This window comes from Schistocerca gregaria, chromosome X, assembly GCF_023897955.1.
Source record: "Schistocerca gregaria isolate iqSchGreg1 chromosome X, iqSchGreg1.2, whole genome shotgun sequence".
NCBI classification, from domain to species: domain Eukaryota; kingdom Metazoa; phylum Arthropoda; class Insecta; order Orthoptera; family Acrididae; genus Schistocerca; species Schistocerca gregaria.
In genome coordinates this window covers 126,816,941-126,839,383 of record NC_064931.1, presented here as the reverse complement: position 1 = coordinate 126,839,383, position 22,443 = coordinate 126,816,941, and the positions used below count along the sequence as shown (strand labels likewise).

General features: G+C 40.3%; 1 protein-coding gene across 1 annotated transcript in view; it reads right to left on the bottom strand.

Annotated features, from left to right (window-relative positions):
• Window positions 1-22,443, bottom strand: part of LOC126299555 (mediator of RNA polymerase II transcription subunit 16) — a 319,626-nt gene that overhangs the window by 151,340 nt on the left and 145,843 nt on the right. The window contains exon 7 of the mRNA XM_049991550.1: window positions 621-802. Coding sequence (XP_049847507.1) covers window positions 621-802 — 182 coding nt within the window. The remainder of the gene's footprint in view (window positions 1-620; window positions 803-22,443) is intronic.

Sequence of the window (22,443 nt, the reverse complement as noted above, 5' to 3'; positions counted from 1 at the left end):
CACTGTGGTAAGTGGCCATCATCACCATGGTGTTATACAACCAAACCAGTAATAACAACACACTGGTGAATGCCAATTGCAGCAGTGGCCAAAACACTGTTCTACACAACATCATGATTATGTGGTCACATACCTGGAAAAGTTGCAAAAGTGTTTGGTTGTACATTATTGTATAATTCATTGTCAAGTGTAAATGAGAGGTGTCTATTTTGAAAATCATTATAAAAGGGAATGAGACCTTGCACTATCAGTCCATTCCAGAAGATGGTACGCAACCTCACAGCCTTAGCCTACAGCTGCCTGTGTCTCGCTTCGAAAGACATCTGAAGATTTCTGACATCAATAATTTTATTCATACCCAGGGCCGTATGACAGTTTCCAACAGTTTCCAATTTTGAACGCAAATAAAGGTATTTTGTCCGTATCTTACATTTTATTTGTTTTATACCATTCACTGAAAATTTTTAGACATTCCTTGTATTACAAAACGGTGAAACACATGCCATAAAGTTGCTGACATGAAATTTAACCAGTGCGGGTGTTGTGTCATGTTCCAGTGCCCACAATCCAGTCTTTTTCCACACATAAGTCAAAATATACTTCTAAGATGGAGTGAGTACCATAGTCTTATATGGTTCAGATTGGTTGTTATGATTCTTGGGCTGGAATGTTTTATGTATTGGCACTGGTTTCTCACGTAGTTCCCATAGTTCAATAACGCAGCCAGAATCACCATTTGTAGCAATTATTAAACAATCTGCATCATCACGAGCAGCGAATTTCAGCTGTGAAACATGACGATCTGAAAATAACAATTTTCAGTAGTAGATAAGTGTTGACAAAAATAATATTTACATGAACTAAGCATTCTTAACCTTTCATATCCCACGTGGGAAGGAAACAAAACATTGCACAATACATCAATGGAGAGTTTTCTACTTCTCATGCTACACGGCATACTGTGATTTATTGATTCAAGTAATATTGCTGAAGTTTGTGAATGCCAACATAAAATTAGCACTGAGATTCGATTAATAACTAATGTTTAGTAAGGTACAAAAATGTATGAGAGTACACAGTGCATTGTTAGTAGACATTACGCATATGATAAATTGAAGAGAAGTATTTATCTACAAATCAACATAAGTTTAGAAGTAACATGGAAAAAAAATAAATTTAGGAATGAGACTGCTTTAAAACATCATTTGGTCAAAAAAACCACACTTGTGCACAAACTATTTCACTGATGCCCATTCACAATACTCACAATTAGTGAGTGCTGCCATTTCATCTATTTTTACTCCACTCTCTAAATTACTATCATAATCATCACAGTATGATGATAACCCATACCTTATCTGTGAAATAATTAACACAAAGCCAAACATAACAACTAGATAATGGAAATAATAAAGGTAACCACTCATCTCACAGTTAAGGTATTGAGATGTTTTCAGGCACATACACAAGATTGCACAAGATAGAGAATGTTGCTTAAGTTTTGGACTCTACACACACACACACACACACACACACACACACACAGACAGACACGCACGCACGCACGCACGGTACCAGCTGACTAAACTGTCCTAGCAAAGGTAGGTGTCATCATGTAGCATCAAAGGCAATAAGTCCTTAACTTTCAGCATTTGCCGCAAAGTGACAAAGTTGGTGAACTAACAGGATATTGCCCACTGATAGCTGTATGTCACAACAAGAAAGAGGGGAATCTGCTCTTCTGAAGACACAGACATGAGTCAGCCAGCTGTATTCAATATGGAGTCGACAATGATTTCTAGATTCTCTTCATAGTTATGAGGGAAGAGTGTCACACACCTGCGAACCTTTTAATTGCCTTCAGCTTATGGGAGAGCCCATGTTGTTACAACGGAAGACGGTCATACACCTGGGGACCTTTTTATTGCCTTCTTTTATGGGGAGAGCCCATGGCATATCTGTTCAAAGCCCTCAAAAGCAGTAGACACAGGGTCATCTCACAGGGTGGATCTCTGTACCTCTAACATCAAATTTTGCCTCTTGGTAGGCTCCTTAACTAAATGGTCAGATCACCCATTCCCCAAAATCCCAATGTGGTTTGGGTTCTAGCGGAACAAAATCATGCTCTTGTCACTATGGAGAACAGAATAAAGGTCATAGATAATCAAAACCAAAATATCGAAAAAAAAGTACTGGTCTATGGCCTGTAAACTACTCACGTAAAGAAGTTCTTGAGCATTTGCACACCAATACAAGGAGGGCTCAGACAGTGGCTGCATCTGTCTGAAAAACATTTCATCTGCTTGGTAAAGAATGTATTTCCCAAACCCAAGTATATCTGAAGGCATACCAGATTCATTCAAGAATCTATAAGATGTCAGTGCAGACAACAGCTAAATTGGTACTGGTCTATGGCCTGTAAACTACTCACATAAAGAAGTTCTTGAGCATTTGCACACCAATATAAGGAGGGCTCAGACAGTGGCTGCATCTGTCTGAAAAACATTTCATCTGCTTGGTAAAGAATGTATTTCCCAAACCCAAGTATATCTGAAGGCATACCAGATTCATTCAAGAATCTATAATATATCAGTGCAGACAACAGCTAAATTGGAATATTCAACAGGAGTTGAAAGAAACAAATGATGGAAGGCAGAGAAATCAAATATTTCCCTTGGTTCAATGGATTAATCTATGACACTAAGTAATAAAAGTATGATAATATACTCCGGACTTACATAAAAAAAAGAATAATAATAATTTTACTCCACAGAGCACAAAAGGGTAAAACTTAAAATTTTTCTTACTTTCACACTAGCACAGCTACAGATGACACCAGACAGAGGTGGTGACACAGCTATGTAGCAGAAAGAAACAGTCGACACTATGTCATTAGGTCCTGTTGCATGCAGCAACAAGCTATACACCAGACACAATAATAACACCTATCAGAGACTTGACAGTGCAGTTAACAGACATTAACAAATTGTTAAGCAAACACAGCGGAATGAGGACTGCTGACCACTAGTAAAGAAGCAGGCCAAATGCGGTCATAATGGACAAACCCTCATGTCACTGCCTTCTGCCTGTCCCCACAAGTACGGCATTTCTCCAGTTCTGAATTCACTTGGTCATTGGGATGAACAGCGCTTGAACTCACACACTTGATTCAATGATTATTACAATGCAGTGATGACCACGTATTGATGTTCCAGCACTTCTCATGGGCACATTGCTTGCGATGCCCAAGATGGCAACAGCCAGGTAACCATGACCTGCTGCACATGGGACATCACACTGGCTGACTACCACATCGCTGATGGGGAGACTAAGGTTCTTCCAGCATCAGTACACCAGTGCTTATCACACTACATCATTGTCACTGGTGGGTGAAAGGGCTATCAGGTGCCTTTGATCCTGATCATTGCTGCAGGCAGTTTCAGGTGCCAGGTCCTACCTGTTCAGTGGGGCCATGACCAACCAACTGCAGTACATCCCGATGGGTCACTGTCGGTTTTCATCTTCTTCTGGAGCCGAATTGGGGACACTCTAATGCAGTGTGGGGGTATACACTCACACTATAGCTTCACTTGCCAGATGCAAGCCTGCAATACTTTGGCCAAATTGCTGGTGTAGCGGCCTTGGCTACTGGTACAATTGAGCCAACAACAGGTATCAGTGGAATTACTTCCCATCACTCGCACGAGGTATCAGTTGCCTCATGCCTCAGGTATGATTGCAACAGGATTGGATGTAGAGATTGGCATACAATGTCGAAAGTGGCATTTGTCAAAGCTGAAGAACCTGAAGAGGCTGTAGATCTGTCAGACTTCAGAGGGAATTGTAAGGAAATTTATTTGGTACTCATGAAGTGTAAGTGCTGTAATTTCGCTCAACATTGGTACCATGTAGTAGAACCAGTAACTGGCATCACTTGTAGGCGTTACGGTCATGCAGCACACAAATGTACTGAGTCTTCCTTAGCAATGTTCAGATGTAAAAATTAGTTAACATCATTTGTATGGGTTTTGGGTGAGATGGTGTGTGTTGAGTTTTGCTATTTCTTCTGAAATAGGAAGTTTTTCATTCACATTAGCCTTGCAAGTGGAAAAGTAGTAGTAATAAATTGCACAAACATGCTGGAAACAGACATAAGGTATGATGACACTGCAGCTGCTCTGATGGAGCAGATATCTAAACTGTTAAGAGGATAATACTCACAGAAGTTTTATAACAACAAGTTCAGTATGCAACTAGCAGCTTTGCAAGCTGTGCAACAGTCACATTCGGGTTTAGACAAGGTTAAGGTAGTAGCGAGTGTACCCTCCTCCACAGTACATCCCTCAGCAGCTAACTTAATAGCACCCCTCTCTGGCAAGAAAACAGAGGAAGTGATAGTATTCATAAATGATATTTTAGCAACAGCCAAACTGAGTAATTAGTCAGATGAAATGAGTCTGCGGATGGCCAGTCTACATTCAACAGGTGAGGCTAAAACATATGTGACATATCACAAGACACTTAACAAAGCTTGTACATTCAAACGTGGCAGCAGAGGGTTTAGAGCAGAGATATCATAAACAGAACAATGCTAGATTTTTTAGAGAGAAATTGTGTTGATTAGTGCTGAAAGGAAATTGAAACTGTCAAAGCCTTTTCTGAGAGAATTTGAAAAGCGACCATGCAGACATATGAGCTGACACAAAATCCAGAAGCATTCTAGACATATTTTTATGGGGAATTCCTGTAGAATTTTCACTTAAGAGTCCACATGGAAACTCCAGATGATTTAGCTTCAGCACTTCATATTGTCACACACTTGCAGGAAGTAGACACTATTACAAAAGTACACAATGATCAATGAATCTTTTTAGCCAAAAAAAGGTATAGGTATGGGAAGGAAAGACATTTGAAGGCACAGTCTCACCAGCCACACTTGGCCACAAGGAAAACAAATGCAGAAGCAAGAAAAAGATTAAACAAAACAAGCATAAGCTAGTGTTAAATGCAAGCAGCAATGTTTCGTCCTTCAAGAAACATTCCAGGAAACACGTCTACAGAGATGGATTGCTGCTTGATGGGCTTAGTACAGGGCAGGGAACATAAATTTCTGATAGATACTGGTGCACATAGAGGACACTGGTACACATATGTCAACACTCCAAGGTATGGATTATGCGGAAAATGAAATAATGATGTGAAGTCATTGGGTGTAACACACCTCAGCTTTAAGTTAGGAACTAAAGGGTTTCGTGAGCAAGTGGAAGTGTTGCAAACTGTATGACAGGGATATTCTGCAATTCTCAGATTTAATTTCCTTGATAGGACATCATGCCCAAATTGATCTTTGGCAGTGTACAGTTGCGCTTAACAGGAATTCATTTCCAATGGGTGCAACAGCCGCAAATATTTCAGTATTGTAAGGTACACCAATTGTTAAGGTGTCACCCATTGAACTGTGAACACATGACAAAATGCTGGCAGGTACAGAGAAGTTCATTTGGGGAAACTGTACATATCAACGTACTACAATGAGTATTATGTGTGGTTGAGCGAGTGCACGACAGTAAGGTAATAGATGAAAGGCACTGTTTTATAAGCAGAAGCATAGCACATGTGCACAACATAAATGGCGATTTTATGGTTATGGTAAGCCTGGATAATTTTGGGGTGGATGACTTGAGTCTCCTGAAGGGATTAACAGTAGCACATTCAAAGATACTCGATGAGGATGATATAGATAGAGCAACAGATAATCACAGCCTCAAGCAAACCATCAATGCACCTGCACTAAATGCCTCGGTTCATCACTTGAAAGACAGTGAATGGAAAGCCATTGAAACATTGTTGTTAGAATACTCAGACTTGTTTAACTCAAATGGTACTTTGCCAGCAACACTCGTAAATCAACATTACATTCCACCAAGCAATAATACAGCAGCCTACTAGAAATCATACATTACAGCAAAGCACCTACAAGCGCTGGTAGATGAATATATGGATCAACGGATAATTGAAGGCATTATAGAACATAGTGATAGTCCCCGGTCAGTCAATATTGTCACTGTACCAAGAAAGTCATCCAATGGAAGCAAGAAATACAGATTCTGTTGTGACTACTGTTACCTAAATACATGCACTATGAAAGATGTGTATCCAATCCTGACCATCAAAAAAACATTAGACAACTTGGGACACTGCAAATATTTTTTGATAATGGATCATCAAAGTGGTTATCACCAACTTGAAGTATTTCCAGAAGACAGACCTAAAACATCATTCCTAGCAGCATCCTCAGGTCATCATCAAACCACAGGATACCATTTGGATTAAAAAAGATGGAGTACTTCACGTGTTAAAACCCAAGATGTGTGTGGTGTATCTTGACATAGTAGTTTATTCAAGAAATTTAGAACAGCGTGTTAAATAATTGGCAGAAGTGTTTAGAAGACTTAGAACAGTACGTCTTACACTTAGCACAGAGAGGTTTCATTTTGCAGAAACAAAAGTCAATCAACTAGGAAATATTATCAGTGAAAAGAGAGTAAGGACAGATCCTCATCTCACATCAGCCGTGTGTGATTTTACAACACCACAGACAACAAAACAGTTACAATTGCTTCTTGGTTTACATCACTATTATCATAAATTTGTAAAGAGACTTGCTGAAATTGAACAACCATTGCATATTGCATATTGCAACCATTGCATATTACTTCAGATGAGAGTGAAGTTTAAAGGACAGCAGTGTCGGGAAGTTTTTCAGAACTTGGAGGAAATACTGATGTAAGATCCTGTGTTAGCACTCCCTGATTTTGAGAAAGAATTCATACTTTTCTGTGAAACTAGTAACAATGCATTGGGCTGTATTTTGAGTCAGAATTACAATGAAAAGGAATACCATGTAGCACATGCATCTAGACATTTGAACAAGGCTGAACAAAAGTACTCAACAACAGAAAAAGAAATACTTGTAGGAATATATGGAATTTCTTATTTTTATTGTTATTAGTATGGTCGGAAATTTAAAGAGATATCAGATTTTATATCTTTGAAGTGGTTCTTAGGCCCAAAAGATCCTTCATGTTGGTTAACAGGATTGGCACACAAATAGTGAGAGTCTGATTACGAAATCCTTCAAAAGCCAGGAGTAAGACATACAAATGCAGATACCCTAAGAAGGAAAGTAAGCAATATTACAGGCATTATGTACGATTCAAGCAGAGTGGAAAAGGCAGATGCAGCTGACAGTGAATGCCACTTGTTTAAAATGTAACCTCAGTTTGTAACACACAAGGGTTTACGGCACAGTTTCCCAAAGTGCAATCCAGGCATCCCGCAAGCTCAGAACCAAAGTATCACAACAGGTGCATGACCATTATCAGGTCCTGGGTGTAGGAAAGCAACTGATAAACAAGTTGCAGAAAGATTTTGGTGCAAAACACAGCATAGTGAAGTCAGCACAAAATTAAAGAGGTTTCCAGAAGCAGAAATGGTAGGACTTGATGTGTTAGGACTTTCCAACAGAACTCCAGATGGTAACAAATGTGTACTAATGAAGATAGATCGTTTTTCAAGATATCTCGTAATGGTCACAATTCTGGATAAGAAAGCTGGATTAAAAATGATGGAGTTCTTCACGTGTTGAAACCAAATATATGTATGGTGATCTTGACATAATAATTTATTCAAGAAATTTAGAAGAGCATGTTAAATGCTTGGTAGAAATGTTCAGCAGACTCAGAACAGGCAACAGTAAACAACTGGTTGCTACAATTTGGCATACCAGTGAGCAAAACCACAGGCCAAGGGACTAACTGTGTGTCCAATCTGATGGAACAGTTATGCCATTTATTGCAAATCAAGAACTTGCATACTAGACCATTCCATCCACAAGCAAATGGATGAAGAGAAAGAGTTCATTACACAATATCGAAAATGCTAGGCTTTTACATGTAGACTGGGATACCTATTTAAGTTTTGTAGTCAGCGTATATAGTACAAAAGTTCACACACAGACAGGTCTTTCACCATAAAAAGTAATGCATTGATGGAACAACCTGTCACCTTTTGACATTATTTACAAAAAAAATTAAGAGAAGTTTAGCAGACAGTAAGATAAGCCAACACTAAGCTTTTCAAAAATCAGGAATGTTCTGGGCCACATGCAAGTAAACTACCTTAATACAGGATAAGTTAGTGGGTATTACTAGCAAAACACTGTATCCCACAGGGCAAAACAAGAACGTTCTTAAAGTATCAAGGAGCTTACCAGGTCATCAAAATGAATTCACCAATAAATGTAAAACTGAAACTACCAACTAACACATCTGTAGTCTATGTCAATAGAGTGAAGCTCTTTAAGTTTCTGTATGAACTTAGATCTAGGGGAAAATAGGGTGAATCTATACATTTTATACTTTAGGTTCACATGGGTTATTTTGGGGTATATCTAAGGCTAACTACGAAACTGAAGAAATTAACTGCCAGTTGGCATTGATTTATATCAATGAGGCAAGTTGAAAATTTGTGCCGGACCAGGATTCAAACTCGGATCCACCGCTTACTAGGCAGATGCGCTGACCACTATGCCATCTGGACATTGTGGTCACAACTGTACTGAGTACCCTAGCACACCTCCAGTGAGACCCAAATTCTCAACTTTTACCACACACTACTGGTGTACACACACTACTGGTGTAGTGCCCCTCCTCATTAACCTCATTGATAAGTAATTCCTTTTCTCTTAGGTGGTGTACAAATGATGATGTCCAGAAGGGTTTTCATGGCTGTACTATAGGTACAATACAAAATCAGCTTCTGAACATTGGGACCTTGTTCTCAAGACAACCAGATGTGCTACTCACAAGTCACAAATGGGCAATTACGTTGACAATCAACAGTTGGGAGATGAGGAACGAAGTCATAAGACTGCAAAACATGTTCATAGATTTGCACAAAGAAGCAATGAAGGTGGAGTATTAGCAGAAGTCCAAAACGAAAACCAAGAGTTAAAGCTTTTCTATGAAAGGAACTGCAGCAGCTGATAGAAATAGTGCCACAATTGGTAGCACAGAACAAGAGAGGGTGGTTAGACACAGATGGGAACCTTAAAAATGGTGTTTGAAACAGAAGACAACAAGAATGTAGCAAACTTGAATGATACAATAGGAATCATATACGAGATGGAAGAAGATACAAAATAAATTGGGGGTGCTGGGGGGGGGGGGGGGGGGTGCTAGCACATGACACAACTAGCAAACATGGAACAAAGCATATGGAATATTACCACAACAGTGCAAAGGTTAACAACAGAATTAGGGCAGTACGGACAGAGCACCATGGATACTCTGAATAGTGATTTAAAGGTGTTACAAAGTCCCCTGCGTGTGCCGAATGGAAGAATGGTAATAGCAAAGCCATTGCGAATATTAGCAGAAAGTTTAAGGAATGCAGAGGATGAATCTAATATGTTACAAAAAGAGGTTCATCATGCCACCTGCGCATAACTGAGTGCAACACTGTTAGCCCCACAGCATCTTCTAACAGTGTAACAAAAAGTAGAGACAGACACCCCCACAGTATTATAGCATGTCATATATGTAATATAAAAGTATACAGCTTTGTTTTAACACATATCTACCATTAAGGTTAGCACTGACTGTGCCAGTTTATACATCACTATACTGTTTGTGGTGGTAGGCATAAACCCACAATATCCATGTTTCATAATTCATGCATATCTGATTAATCAGGACACCATCAATAAATGGATAAAGTAAAGACTCCAAGTGAACCAAATTACCTGTAGTGGAGTGGCCTTTGTGAAAGCTGAGCTGAAGTGCAGCCAAAAGGACCTGAGACTCAAGGAGCCAACACAGCTTGTTGCTCACTGTGCATCTGAGCATCCTAAAGAGAATGCTGGTAAGGCTGATTGGGTGGTAACTGTCCGTCTCTATGGTGTTCTTACCCAGTTTCAGTATCAGAACTATTGTGCTTTCTCACCAATGAGGTGGGAACTCACCCACATTCCAGATCTGGTAAAGAGGGCAAGGATGTGATGCTGACAATCCACTGAAAGATGCTTCAACATTTGGTTGTAGATGCAGTCTGGCTCTGGAGCCATATCAGGACAATGGGCTGGGCTAAGGCACTGGAATGTTGCCATTCACTGAATGTTGCATTATATGGCTCCAGGTGGCAGGTAGTAAAGGATAAGCATATTTGCTCCACCCATTGTTTTATGAGGACAAAGGCAGAGCCGTAGTTCTGAGATGGGCAGACGTCCAGCCGAGCAATACTGAGGGAGGGACAGGAAGATTGGGAAGTGGTCACTGCCATACTGGTCATTGTGGCCTCTCCCAAGGACAGATGGTAGAGGACCAGAGCTGCAAAAGCAAAGATCAGTACAGAATTCAGGGTAAGTGCTTAAAAACTGTTGTAGCTCATCCAAGTGGCAGAAAAATCCATTACATTGCACATTATGCTCGCACATCTGCGTCATCCTTAGCCCAGCCCATTGCCCTGATATGGCTCTAAAGCCAGACCACACCCATGAAGCCTCTCTCAGTGGATTGTCAGCATCACATCCTTGTCCTCCTTATCAGATCTGGAATGAGGGTTAGTTCCCACCTTATTGGCAAGAAAGCACGATAGTTCTGATACTGAAACTGGATAAGAACACCATAGAGATGGACAGTTACCGCCCAATGAGCCTTACCAGCATTCTCTTTAGGTTGCTCAGATGCACAGTGAGTAACAAGCTGTGTTGGCTCCTTGAGTCTCAGGTCCTTTTGGCTGCACCTCAGCACGGTTTTTGCAAATGTCACTCCACTGCAGATAATTTGGACCACTGGAGGATCACACTGTCTAAACACTGGGGGGGGGGGGGGGGGGGCAGCAATGAAGTAACACAAGTAACACAAAGGGGGGAGGGGGGAGAGCAGGTACTGCAGCACATTGCCTGGTGAGATCTTGTGCCTCAGGGGCCACTAGTATCTCTACCTTAGACACAGGAGTCCACGTAGAGTCCAGTGGTATAGGGCCCGCTGGAGTTTCTTTATCTCAGAGAACTTCCTTTTGTCCTTTTTCTCCTTAGAAGATGAGGACTGGGAAGGTGTTCTTGAATAGGTTTCATGGACAAAGGAAGAACAAGAAGTCAGACGGCCAGCAGCCTGTGGTCCATCAGCCACCAGCTGGCATCTGGCTGTGGACCAGCGGGAACCATGGAATGGAGAGTCTCAAGGGACCTCTTCCTAGCTATAGAAGCTGAAGGAGGATGAAGGGCCCACAGCTGGGGGAAGAGTATCAGTGTCCCAGGCAGGTGGGGAACCAATGTTCCTAAAGTGGGTGCAGTAGAAGCACAAGAAGGGGCCCAAACCACGTGAGCAGGTATTAGTGGGCGGCTCTGAGAGCCCATTGTAAGAAGTGCAACAGAGAATAGCACCATCAACAGAGATGACATTGCAGCTGTAGCGTACGATTGTGTTATTTGTATGGGATAAAGATGTTCATACTTTTTTCTGGTCTCTTGATAGGTGAGCTTGTCCAGGGTCTTATACTCCTGGATTTTCTCTTCACACTTAAAAATGGACCAATATGGTGAGGAGGGAGAGTGGAGCTGATCGCAGTTTGCACTGATAGGAAGAGCACAAGGAACATTCGTGTGCAACAGACATCCATGAACCCTGCAGACAGGGGTGGTGGTGCAATGGGAAGACATAAACTATGTGATCAAAAGTATACAGACACCCCCAACAAGATACATTTTTCATATTAAGTGCATTGCGCTGCCACCTACTGCCAGGTACTCCATATCAGTGACCTCATTAGTCATTACACAACATGACAGAGCAGAATGGAGCGCTCCACGGAATTCGCAGACTTTGAGTGTGGTGAGGTGACTGGGTGTCACTTGTATCATACATCTGTATGCGAGATTGCCACATACCTAAACATCCATAGGTCCACTTTTTCCAATGTTATGGTGAAGTGGAAACGTGAAGGGACATGTACAGCACAAAAGCTTATAGGCTGCCCTCACCTGTTGACTGACAGAGACCACTGACAGTTGAAGGGGTCATAATGTGTAATAGGCAGACATCTATTCAGATAATCACACAGGAATTCCATAGTACATCAGGATCCATTGCAAGTATTATGACAGTTAGGCAGGAGGTGAGAAAACTTGGATTTCATGGTCGAGCAGCAGCTCATAAGCCACAAATAAACACCTTGTTTGGTGTAAGTTGTGTAAACACTGGACGACTGAACAGTGGGAAACCATTGTGGGGAGTGATGAATCATGGTACACAACGTGGCAATCCGATGGCAGGGTGTGGGCATGGCAAATGCCCAGTGAACATCATCTGCCAGCGTGTGTAGTGCCAACAGTAAAATTCAGAGGTGTTGGTGTTATGGTGTGGTCGTGTTTTTCATGGAGGGGGCTTGCACCACTTGTTTTTTTGCATGGCACTATCACAGCACAGGCCTAGATTGATGTTTTAAGCACCTTCTTACTTCCTACTGTTGAAGAGCAATTCGGAGATGGCGATTGCATCTTTCAACACGATTGAGCACCTGTGCGTAATGCACAGCCTGTGGCAGAGTGGTTACATGACAATAACATCCCTGTAATGGACTGGCCTGCACAGAATCCTGACCTGAATCGTATAGAATACCTTTGGGATGTTTTGGAATGCCGACTTTGCACCAGGTCTCACCAAACAACATCAATACCTCTCCTCAGTGCAACATTCCGTGAAGAATGGGCTGCTATTCCCGAAGAAACCTTCTGGCACTTGACTGAACATATGTCTGCAAGAGTGGCAGCTGTCATCACTATTATGAGGGGTGTCAGTCGTGGAAATGTCATCCAACTTTTCAAAAGAGAGCAGCACCTGGTACTGGGAAGGAGATGATATTTTAAGCAGGATGACACCACTCTTCATCTTAGAGATGGCTGCAACTTTCATGTATTCGTCTTCAGTGTGTTCAAATAATAATAATAATAATAATAATAATAATAATAATAATAAAGGTTTTGAGGCCAAAAAAGTGTCCCCATTGGTCCTAGTAGAGACCAGGTGTCGAGGGGAGTATTTTTCACCTTGTTGTGGAGTCCTACGTTCCTCCCACGGCATGGCCAGGGAATGGAACGTGTTGGATCGTATTTCGTTGCATCATACGAGGCCTTTCCATTCACAGAGACTGTAGGAGCCATGTGACCACAATCGGAAGAAAGTTTAAGTTGCTTCATGTGTGAACTATCTGCCATGGCACCACACGCTCCAAATGGGGGCTCTCCCCATGGGTGCCACCCAACCACAGAAGGGGCTACCTGGCCAGTAATCCATTGCGGGTAGTCTCTGTGCCCACCATGACAGGTACGTACTCCATGGCATACATGGGAAGTGTGCAGCACAGGTACCAACAGTGCGATCCTTCCATGTTTAGGGGAGTACCACTGTGCAGGTACTTGATGATCTCCCCACAGCAGGATGGCTACCATGCTAAGTTCTAGGCATACTAAAAGGACGCCCTGATGGAAGCTCACAGAGGTGAAGTATGAACCACAGCGGGCAACCTTCCCTGCATGAAACGCACTTCTGTAAAATCTGGAAAAGATGGCAGGTCAAACCCAATAATAGGGACCATATAATCATTAATGGAAGGTGAAGATAGTGCTGGGAGTGAAACTGGAAATCAAGACCAAAATCGTGAATCAAGTCAAAGCAGATTCTGCACCAAAAGCACCATCCAACAGAAAGTCCGAGCAGGTAAGAGATAGTCGAAGTGTAGGTTTGCAGCACAGACAGAGGAAGTAGTGTTGCAAAGGCTTGAGCCCCTTGGTTGCCACGCACGTAGCAAGGTGGGAGCAAAGGTCATAATGAACAAAAGCCTTACATCATTGCCTCCCACCCTTAGCCATAAATCTGCTATTGTCCTGCCCTGAATTCAACTGGTCATTAGGATCGATGGCATTCACACCACAGCTATTGATTCAGTGATTATTACGGTGTAATGATGTCCATGTATTAGACATTTGTGAACACACAGCTTGTGATTCCTGAGATGGCAACAATCATGTAACCAAGATCTGACACTTGTGGGACTTCACATTGTCCACATACAACATTTCAGATGGGGAGATTAAGGGCCTTCCAGCACCAGTAGACTAGTACTTATCACACTATATCAGCAGCACTGCTAGGCGAGAGGGCCAGTCTGATCATTGCTGCAGGTACTTCTGGCTGACAGGGTCTACCTGTCTGGTGGAGTCACGATCAGCCAACTACATGACTTACGACAGTGTGGTACATCATGATGGATCACCTCGGTTCATCGTCATATTCCAGGGTGGAATCGATGACACTCTAACACATTGTGGGGGCATAACCTCACGCTATGGCTTCGCCTGCAAGATGGCAGCCTGCAAGACTTCAGCCAAACTGCTTGAATAGTGATCCTGGTTACCAGCACAGCCACACCAACAACAGCAGTCAGCGGAATTCCTCCCATCACTGGCATGAGATATCAGCTGAGGCCGATGAGAAGACACAAAACTGTAAATTTGAATGAATAAATATTAACTTGCTAATCATTTTTTATTAGAGCCAAAAGGTGCTCTACCGGTTCCACCATCTTGACAACATTGAGATGACTTCACTTGGTACCCCTACAATACATTGAACTATAAAAGTTTAGAACCAAAATAATGATAAAAACAATTACAGTACTGCTACTGCTACCACTGTTATTCCAGCTACAATAGCTAACACCAAGTTGCATACAACAAGAGTTATGTGGGCAAATCAGTTGTCCCTGAAATTCCCAGTGTAAGATGCAACACAAATTTGCCACGATGGAATAATGCAGAGCCGTAAGTCACAAGGACTCCACTGTCACTCCGGACTATGAAGACAAATGATTGATGGCTTGAATCATTTGCTGCTCTACTATGAACACACTTTCTTGTAATGTGAACTGGAAGGTGAGGGTAACTCCCCAGACTAGACACTTTAACTATACATGGATTTGACCAGTCTGTTCCACAACAGTTTTTTGCACTGCTAATAAAGGCTATAAATTATACAACACAGGAAAGATATTTCCGAGTACTTTAATAATAGCAATCATGCCGTATCAGCATGTACTCCATTTTATATGTCATAATAATAGGCTAGGAACAGGGAAGGTGTCATCCATAGCCAATTAGTATGCCCCATCACAGCACTTATTTGGAATAGTACAGAAATCCACTGAAAATTCTAATTAAGAGGCCTGGATCAAGAGAATAAGAAACTATCCTTTTTATGGAAACAGTTTCTATAAGTATCAATGCATTTTAGTCATTTACATAATTAACACAATGAAGTAGTTGTGAAGTGCTGATGTATGAAAAGTGAATCATTGAAGAAACAAGATCATATAACTGACTTGTGCTGATTTTGCATTTTCTGGTCAGGTGGCATATTTGACTGCACAGCACATCTGTTCTTATCATGACAATTATGAATTTTTAGCTCTTTACAAAGAACATGAAGTTGAAACAATACGACACAAGTCAAACATGGGAAAAATAGGTGGAAGTATCACATAACTCCAGAAGAATGAAATACCCCCATAAGCTGAGAGTAGTTCCCCATAAATGCAAAAGCACAAAAGGCCAAAGCATTTGTTATTGCTTACTAAATCTTTCTCAGTGTTCAGCAGCAGTTCCTTGGTCGTAGCTTCAGTTCATGGAAACAGTGTTTCACTAGATCTTTTTACCAGTGCTTGGCTGAAGGTAGCATATGAAAGCTGGGATTCCCTCTTGAAAATGATTGACAGCAGTAAGAAAACTGTTGTTAATCTATCATTACCAGTCATCCACTAAATCTACAAAATTTAAAAGTGCCTCAGCTTTATTTTAGCTCACTGACTGCGACTTATTGGGATATAAATCGGAATTCCATGGTTCTGACATTCTGTGCTTTAGTCATTTCTGCCAAATATTTTGTAAATACCCATCTAACTACAGGTTCTCTTGTAAACACAAAAACAAGCAACAAGTGAAAACAGTAGTAAACACAGCAAAATTAAGTGTTGAAAAAGTACTCATTTCATACATGCGATTCGCAGTTGCTCTTCCTAGACCATTCAATGACAGGTAATTTTGTTGGTGTTGTTGTTGTTGTTGTTGTTGTTGTTGTTGTTATTTATATAGAAACCTAGTTGACTGAATCCAAAATGGCTCAAAATTGTACTGCAGCTACAACTGCCATTGTAGAAGACAGTAATCCTTCAAATGCATAGCTACATTCTGGTGCCAAATGTTTACCAGATAAAGTATTGGAAAATTACAGACGCAAGGACATTAAAACTGGAAGCCAACCAATTTACTCTGATTTACACAGTGGCACGAAAAGGAAATCTACAGACTGCCTGAAGGGCTCGAAGAAAAATTCTAAGAAAATGCTGAAAATGCAATCACAGAAATACACTGGACATAAAACAGTCACAGTGCAAAATTACTCATAATATGTGAGCAGAGTCAAGAAAAACAGGTCCGATGTCTACTTCATAAATCTGTCAGAAATCTGTTCAAAGGAAGTGCCATGTATTTTTGTCAAAGTGGCATAGAATTGAAAGATTTTCTAGACCACTGAGCCACACGAAACAATAATAGTAATAGTAATAATAATAATAATAATAATAATAATAACCAGACATAACATCTGAGAGAGGAAAGAAATAATAATAATAATAATAATAATAATAATAATAATAATAATAAATATTATCTGAAAAGGCCACTTGCAGCCACTCAGTGAACATCCAGTTACATTACTGCCATGAAAATTTCAGCCTTTGTTGCAGATGAACAGCCATCAGCACAAGTGCATTAACCAAGCACTTCCTACAGAAGATCATACACAGCAATGTTTGCTGAACAGTCATTGAAGACAGTGTTGGAAGTCCCTTCATTCATCTGGGTACTCAGTTGTTCAACAGTTGTCCATCTATTTACCTGTACACATCTCTGCAGCCATCATTTACCCCTGCCATCTATGGCCCATGATGCACCACTGTTGCCTAGGTGCCAGTTTTGGATAAGTGCCATTTTGCTATGATCGGTATGCTTTAACCACGGCAGAATGTGAACAGGTTACAAACAGCCATTTCAGAAATACTTCCACCCTTGGCCTGAAAGCCAATGTTCATGTCTTTTTGGACATCAGATAAATTGCTTCATTTCCACATTACGACAATGATTGCACTGATTCACTCATCCCCCCCAACACTGCTAGTGCTGCCATCTGCTGTCTGTAAGTGGTTACTGCATGTTGATGTCAAACATAGGTGGTGGTCACGTTGATGTGACTGTACCTTGAAATTGCATTACTGTGAAGTTGACTCAAGATAACCCCAAACTTCACTTGTGGTATCCTGTCTGAATTGTGAATTGTAAGAATACAGGCTTTACACCTTCCTGAGTGGAATCGCTGCATACAGAAAAAATAAGAAACATGTTTCGATTCATGACTGGTTGAAGAACGACATCGGCTCGGTTGCTCAGCATCCTTGCTTCAGTTTATAATGGAAGACCCAAAAAGTTCTTTCAGTTGTCTTAAAATGTCAACAGAACTGTTCATGTATCTTCTAAGCAGAGTCAATTATGCGATAAGTAGTAAAGATCATGTAATGCATGAAGCATTGTTGCCAGAACTGAAATTACGTATCATATTGCCTGCATTACAATCAAGAACACTCAGCATGTTATAGGATGCGGATTTAGTTCAAGATGACACTTTTACATTAACATCGATAATTATTATCATTAACAGTAATAATTATTAACATTAACAGCAATAATTATTTGAAGCAGGGCGCATTAAGAAGAGAATGGTTTGTAAACTACTCTCTTGAAGATAGATCTGTACAGTGGCAATATTTCAAAATTCTAACATATGTGAATGGGGATCACTGGTGAGACATTTTAAATACATGAATAGTGAATAAAGAATGCAGCTTATTGATTTGTGTAGCCTTCCCTCCTGTCAACAATTCTCGTTAACAAAGAGTCGGCCAACTCAAATGACAGAATTTTAGTCTTGTAGACGAAAGCATTGCCGCATCTAGAATTACTCGCTTGTATTTTCTTAATTCAGTTGTGCATGTGCTCCTAATCCAACAAATTTTTTACCTGCAGCTCAGATACTGTCAAACCATCTATGTTCTGATCGCTCACGACTATCTCAGGCGAAGCAATATGTTGCTTATGTCAGATGACATTATTAGAACAATTAATCAAGAATATTGCTGTTATACAGAAACATGTTCATCAAAATAAAATTTGTTGTGGCCACAGACAGGAATCCTAGACCAGTTTCTAAAATACTAAAGGATCAGAAAATAATGTAGACCAGCTTAAGTATAATGGTTAACAATCACAAAAAGTAAACTTACAGGTATGTGCAAAGTACGATGATGATAAAAATGATAATGCATTTAAGAAATGTTCAAGGGTGTGACAGACTATGTAATTCATTAATCATCTTATAAAGTTGCTAGAATATTAAAAAGATGGTTCAAGTCAGCGATGAGCTATGCATCGTCAGACTGGAGACATTTATGTGGTTTGGAGATCCATACCTATAAGTGGCCTGTGGAGCCACTTCGAAAAATATTTTTAAAAAAAGTTGCAATACAAAGTAACAGTAACCGTAATTAGTACAATAAAACATTAAAATTTAATGCCTACCTTAAAGAAAAGTTAATGATTATATGGAATGAAAATAAGCATTTAAACAATTCTCCTGTTCCTGGTGATGGAACTTTTTTCTGAAAGAAGTGTCTGAGCAAGTCACACTCTACTTCACACAGAATAGTGCCCCAGCAACCTAAACTAGGCCTGGTCCTGCTTGTGGAAGCTGCTTTACTAGTATGTCTTTAGTCGTTTGCTTTTCTCACCTAATACAGAGGCTTATTTTAGTGCTGTCACCAGCACCTTAAGAGTGCAAATTTCAAACACCAGTGACGACCTTACCTGTTACTCTTCTGTTTCTATGAAGTTTTCATCAAAAGTAACAGCTTTTATGTTTTTCATAAAGAATCTTTATTCATCAACATGAACTTTGGTCCCTTCAAAGTAATCCACCACAGATATTATACATTTGTGTCACCACTTTTTCCAATTGCAGAAGCACTTCTGGAGCTCATTTTTCATTGTGGTGTCCAGTTCCTTCAATGATTCTGTTTTTATCTGACCAACAATGGCAAAACGAGATCCTTTCATGTTTCTCTTCAGCTTTGGAAATAGAAAGAAGGCACAGGGGGCCACATTCGGCATTCGATACAGTTCCGCACTGTCGCCTGATAAACAAAGTAAGATCCTACGGAATATCAGACCAGCTGTGTGGCTGGATTGAAGAGTTTTTAGCAAACAGAACACAGCATGTTGTTATCAATGGAGAGACATCTACAGACGTTAAAATAACCTCTGGCATGCCACAGGGGAGTGTTATGGGACCATAACTTTTCACAATATATATAAATGACCTAGTAGATAGTGTCGGAAGTTCCATGCGGCTTTTCGCGGATGATGCTGTAGTATACAGAGAAGTTGCAGCATTAGAAAGTTGTAGCGAAATGCAGGAAGATCTGCAGTGGAAAGGCACTTGGTGCAGGGAGTGGCAACTGACCCTTAACATAGACAAATGTAATGTATTGCGAATACATAGAAAGAAGGATCCTTTATTGTATGATTATATGATAGTGGAACAAACACTGGTAGCAGTTACTACTGTAAAATATCTGGGAGTATGCGTGCGGAACGATTTGAAGTGGATGATCATATAAATTAATTGTTGGTAAGGTGGGTACCAGGTTGAGATTCATTGGGAGAGTCCTCAGAAAATGTAGTCCATCAACAAAGGAGGTGGCTTACAAAACACTAGTTCGACCTATACTTGAGTATTGCTCATCAGTGTTTCTGGATGAGGTATCGAATATATTGCTTCCCCCTACTTATACCTCCCGAGGAGATCACGAACGTAAAATTAGAGAGATTAGAGTGCAGACGGAGGCTTTCAGACAGTCGTTCTTCCCGCGAACCATACGCGACTGGAACAGAAAAGGGAGGTAATGACAGTGGCACGTAAAGTGCCCTCCGCCACACACCGTTGGGTGGCTTGCGGAGTATAAATGTAAATGTAGATGTAGATGGATGACTGGACTTTCGTTTTGACATCATAATCACATACCCATGTTTTGTCATCTGTTATAAACTTCTTAAGAAGTTCTCAATCACTGTCAACTTTATTCAGCAATTCCTGAATGATGCCTACATTATGTCTTTTTGGTCGAAATTCAACAATTTCAGAACAAACTTCTCTGTTGTATGTTTCATGCTAAAAACATCTGGCATGAGGGAAAGGATATGCTGGCATCAGTAACTGATGTTCCAGGGTATCCAGTGTGGTTGTTGTCTAGATCTTCTCAACCTTCTTTGAAACATTTATACCACTCATAAACTCTTGTCTTAGTTATAGTAGAGTTGCCAAAATTCCAAGAAATCTTTTTACAGTGGTGATGCATTTTATTTCGGTTTTTTTTTTTTTTTTAGCAAAATTTAATGCAAATTCTTTGATTCATCTTTCTTGAAAGTAAAAATTTGTCAAACACTAGAAAACACATACCACATTTCTGACTGTCAACAATGAATTAAATATTCAAAACAACTGAAAATGCAAACATACATCATGATTATGTATACCAACAAGACAAAAAAATTGAAAATCTGATGTATAAAGGCTTCAAAATTAAAAAATTCTCGTTACTTTTTGATCACACCTCCTATAGCCTCAATTTCGCTTTGAATTACTAGCAGTCAGCCAAGACAGTTTAGAAGACAACTCTAAAAACTCTGGGAAAAAAGACATCCTGCAAAAAGAGAGTATCCAAATTCATGAACATAAACAATTCATTTATACTGAAGTAAACAGAGCTTTCAGTAACATCTATCTGACTGTAATTATCCACAGTCTCAGATATATATTGATCCTCCCCAGTTTTATATGTTAGTGATTCTTACTGGAACAAAGGAAGAATTCCTGCTAGGAAAGCTAGACAATAGCTTCCTTACTGTATTATAATATGATAGAACCCAATTTCTCAGAATCTGTAATATAAATGCACTTTAAATAAATAAATAAATAAATAAAAACACATTTTCATCCCACTTCAGCCCATACCCTTTCAGAGATTCATTTCAGGTTCTGCACTTTCTTGAGGAATTCAAGAGAAATATGCAAATGCAAAAGTATTTATTACTCTCTGTGTGTCCATTTTTTCAGAGTTGGCTGCAGGACTCGGATGTTTGATACACAATGTCAAATTAAACACCTTTCAGTCGCCTAGTTTCAAAACTTATTTTATTTGGCTACCAGTTTCACTAATTCACTATGCCATCTTCAGGCCCCTGACCAACGTGTAGGAACATTCCATCTCAGTTCTGATCAAAACAGGGCCAGCAATACTGGTATCAGTAGATTGCTGCTTGCTATAGCGATACCTTCAACCATCATTTGCCGACTCTGAGTCAGAGATCTTCCTACATGTCGGCCAGGGGCCTGAAGGTGGCGTAGTAAATCGACAAAACTGGTAGCCAAATAAAATAAATTTGGAAACTAGACAGGTGAAAGGTGTTTAATTTGACATCCTATATATTATTAAATCCAGAAGATTTCATGTCCTTACAATCCTGACCTGGCGACTTTAGGTCACCTTCCCCTTCCCCCTCCCCCCCCCCCCCCCCCACCACCACCACCATATCATCTAGAGCAAGGAAGCCATTCATTCATGGGCATAATTATGAGTCAACATAAATATTTTGGTCCATTTACAAAAAGGTCTCTGAGCTATCTTCCTAAGGATACATACTGTGAGGTCTAAACTAAGTGATCTGAAAGGATGTATACAACTTGGAGGAAAGTATTTTTCAGAAGTTTTAAAAATCAGTTTTCGTAAAAGTGGGATTTTGCATTATTTCCTCAAACTTTTCAGAGGTCCTTGAACAAATTCTGGAATTAATTTTCACTGTGCAGTAGAGTGTAACCTCATTTGAAAATTTCTGGCACATTAAAACTTTGTGCCTGACCAGGACTCAGACATGGGACTTTTTGCCTTTCAAAGGAAAGTACTTTATCAACTGAGCTATCCAAGCAAGATTCACATCTTTACTTCTGCCAACACATAATCTCCAACCTTCCAAACTTCACAAATGATCTCCTCAGTACTCTGCGGAACTAGCATTCCACTCTTCCGGCAATGCATGTTCTGCAATATATGCAGGACAGCTTATGTGAAGTACAGAACGTAGGAGATGAGGTACTGATAGAGGTAGAGCTGTGAGGGCAGGTGATGAGTGATGCTTAGATAGCTCAGTCAGCAGAGAACTTG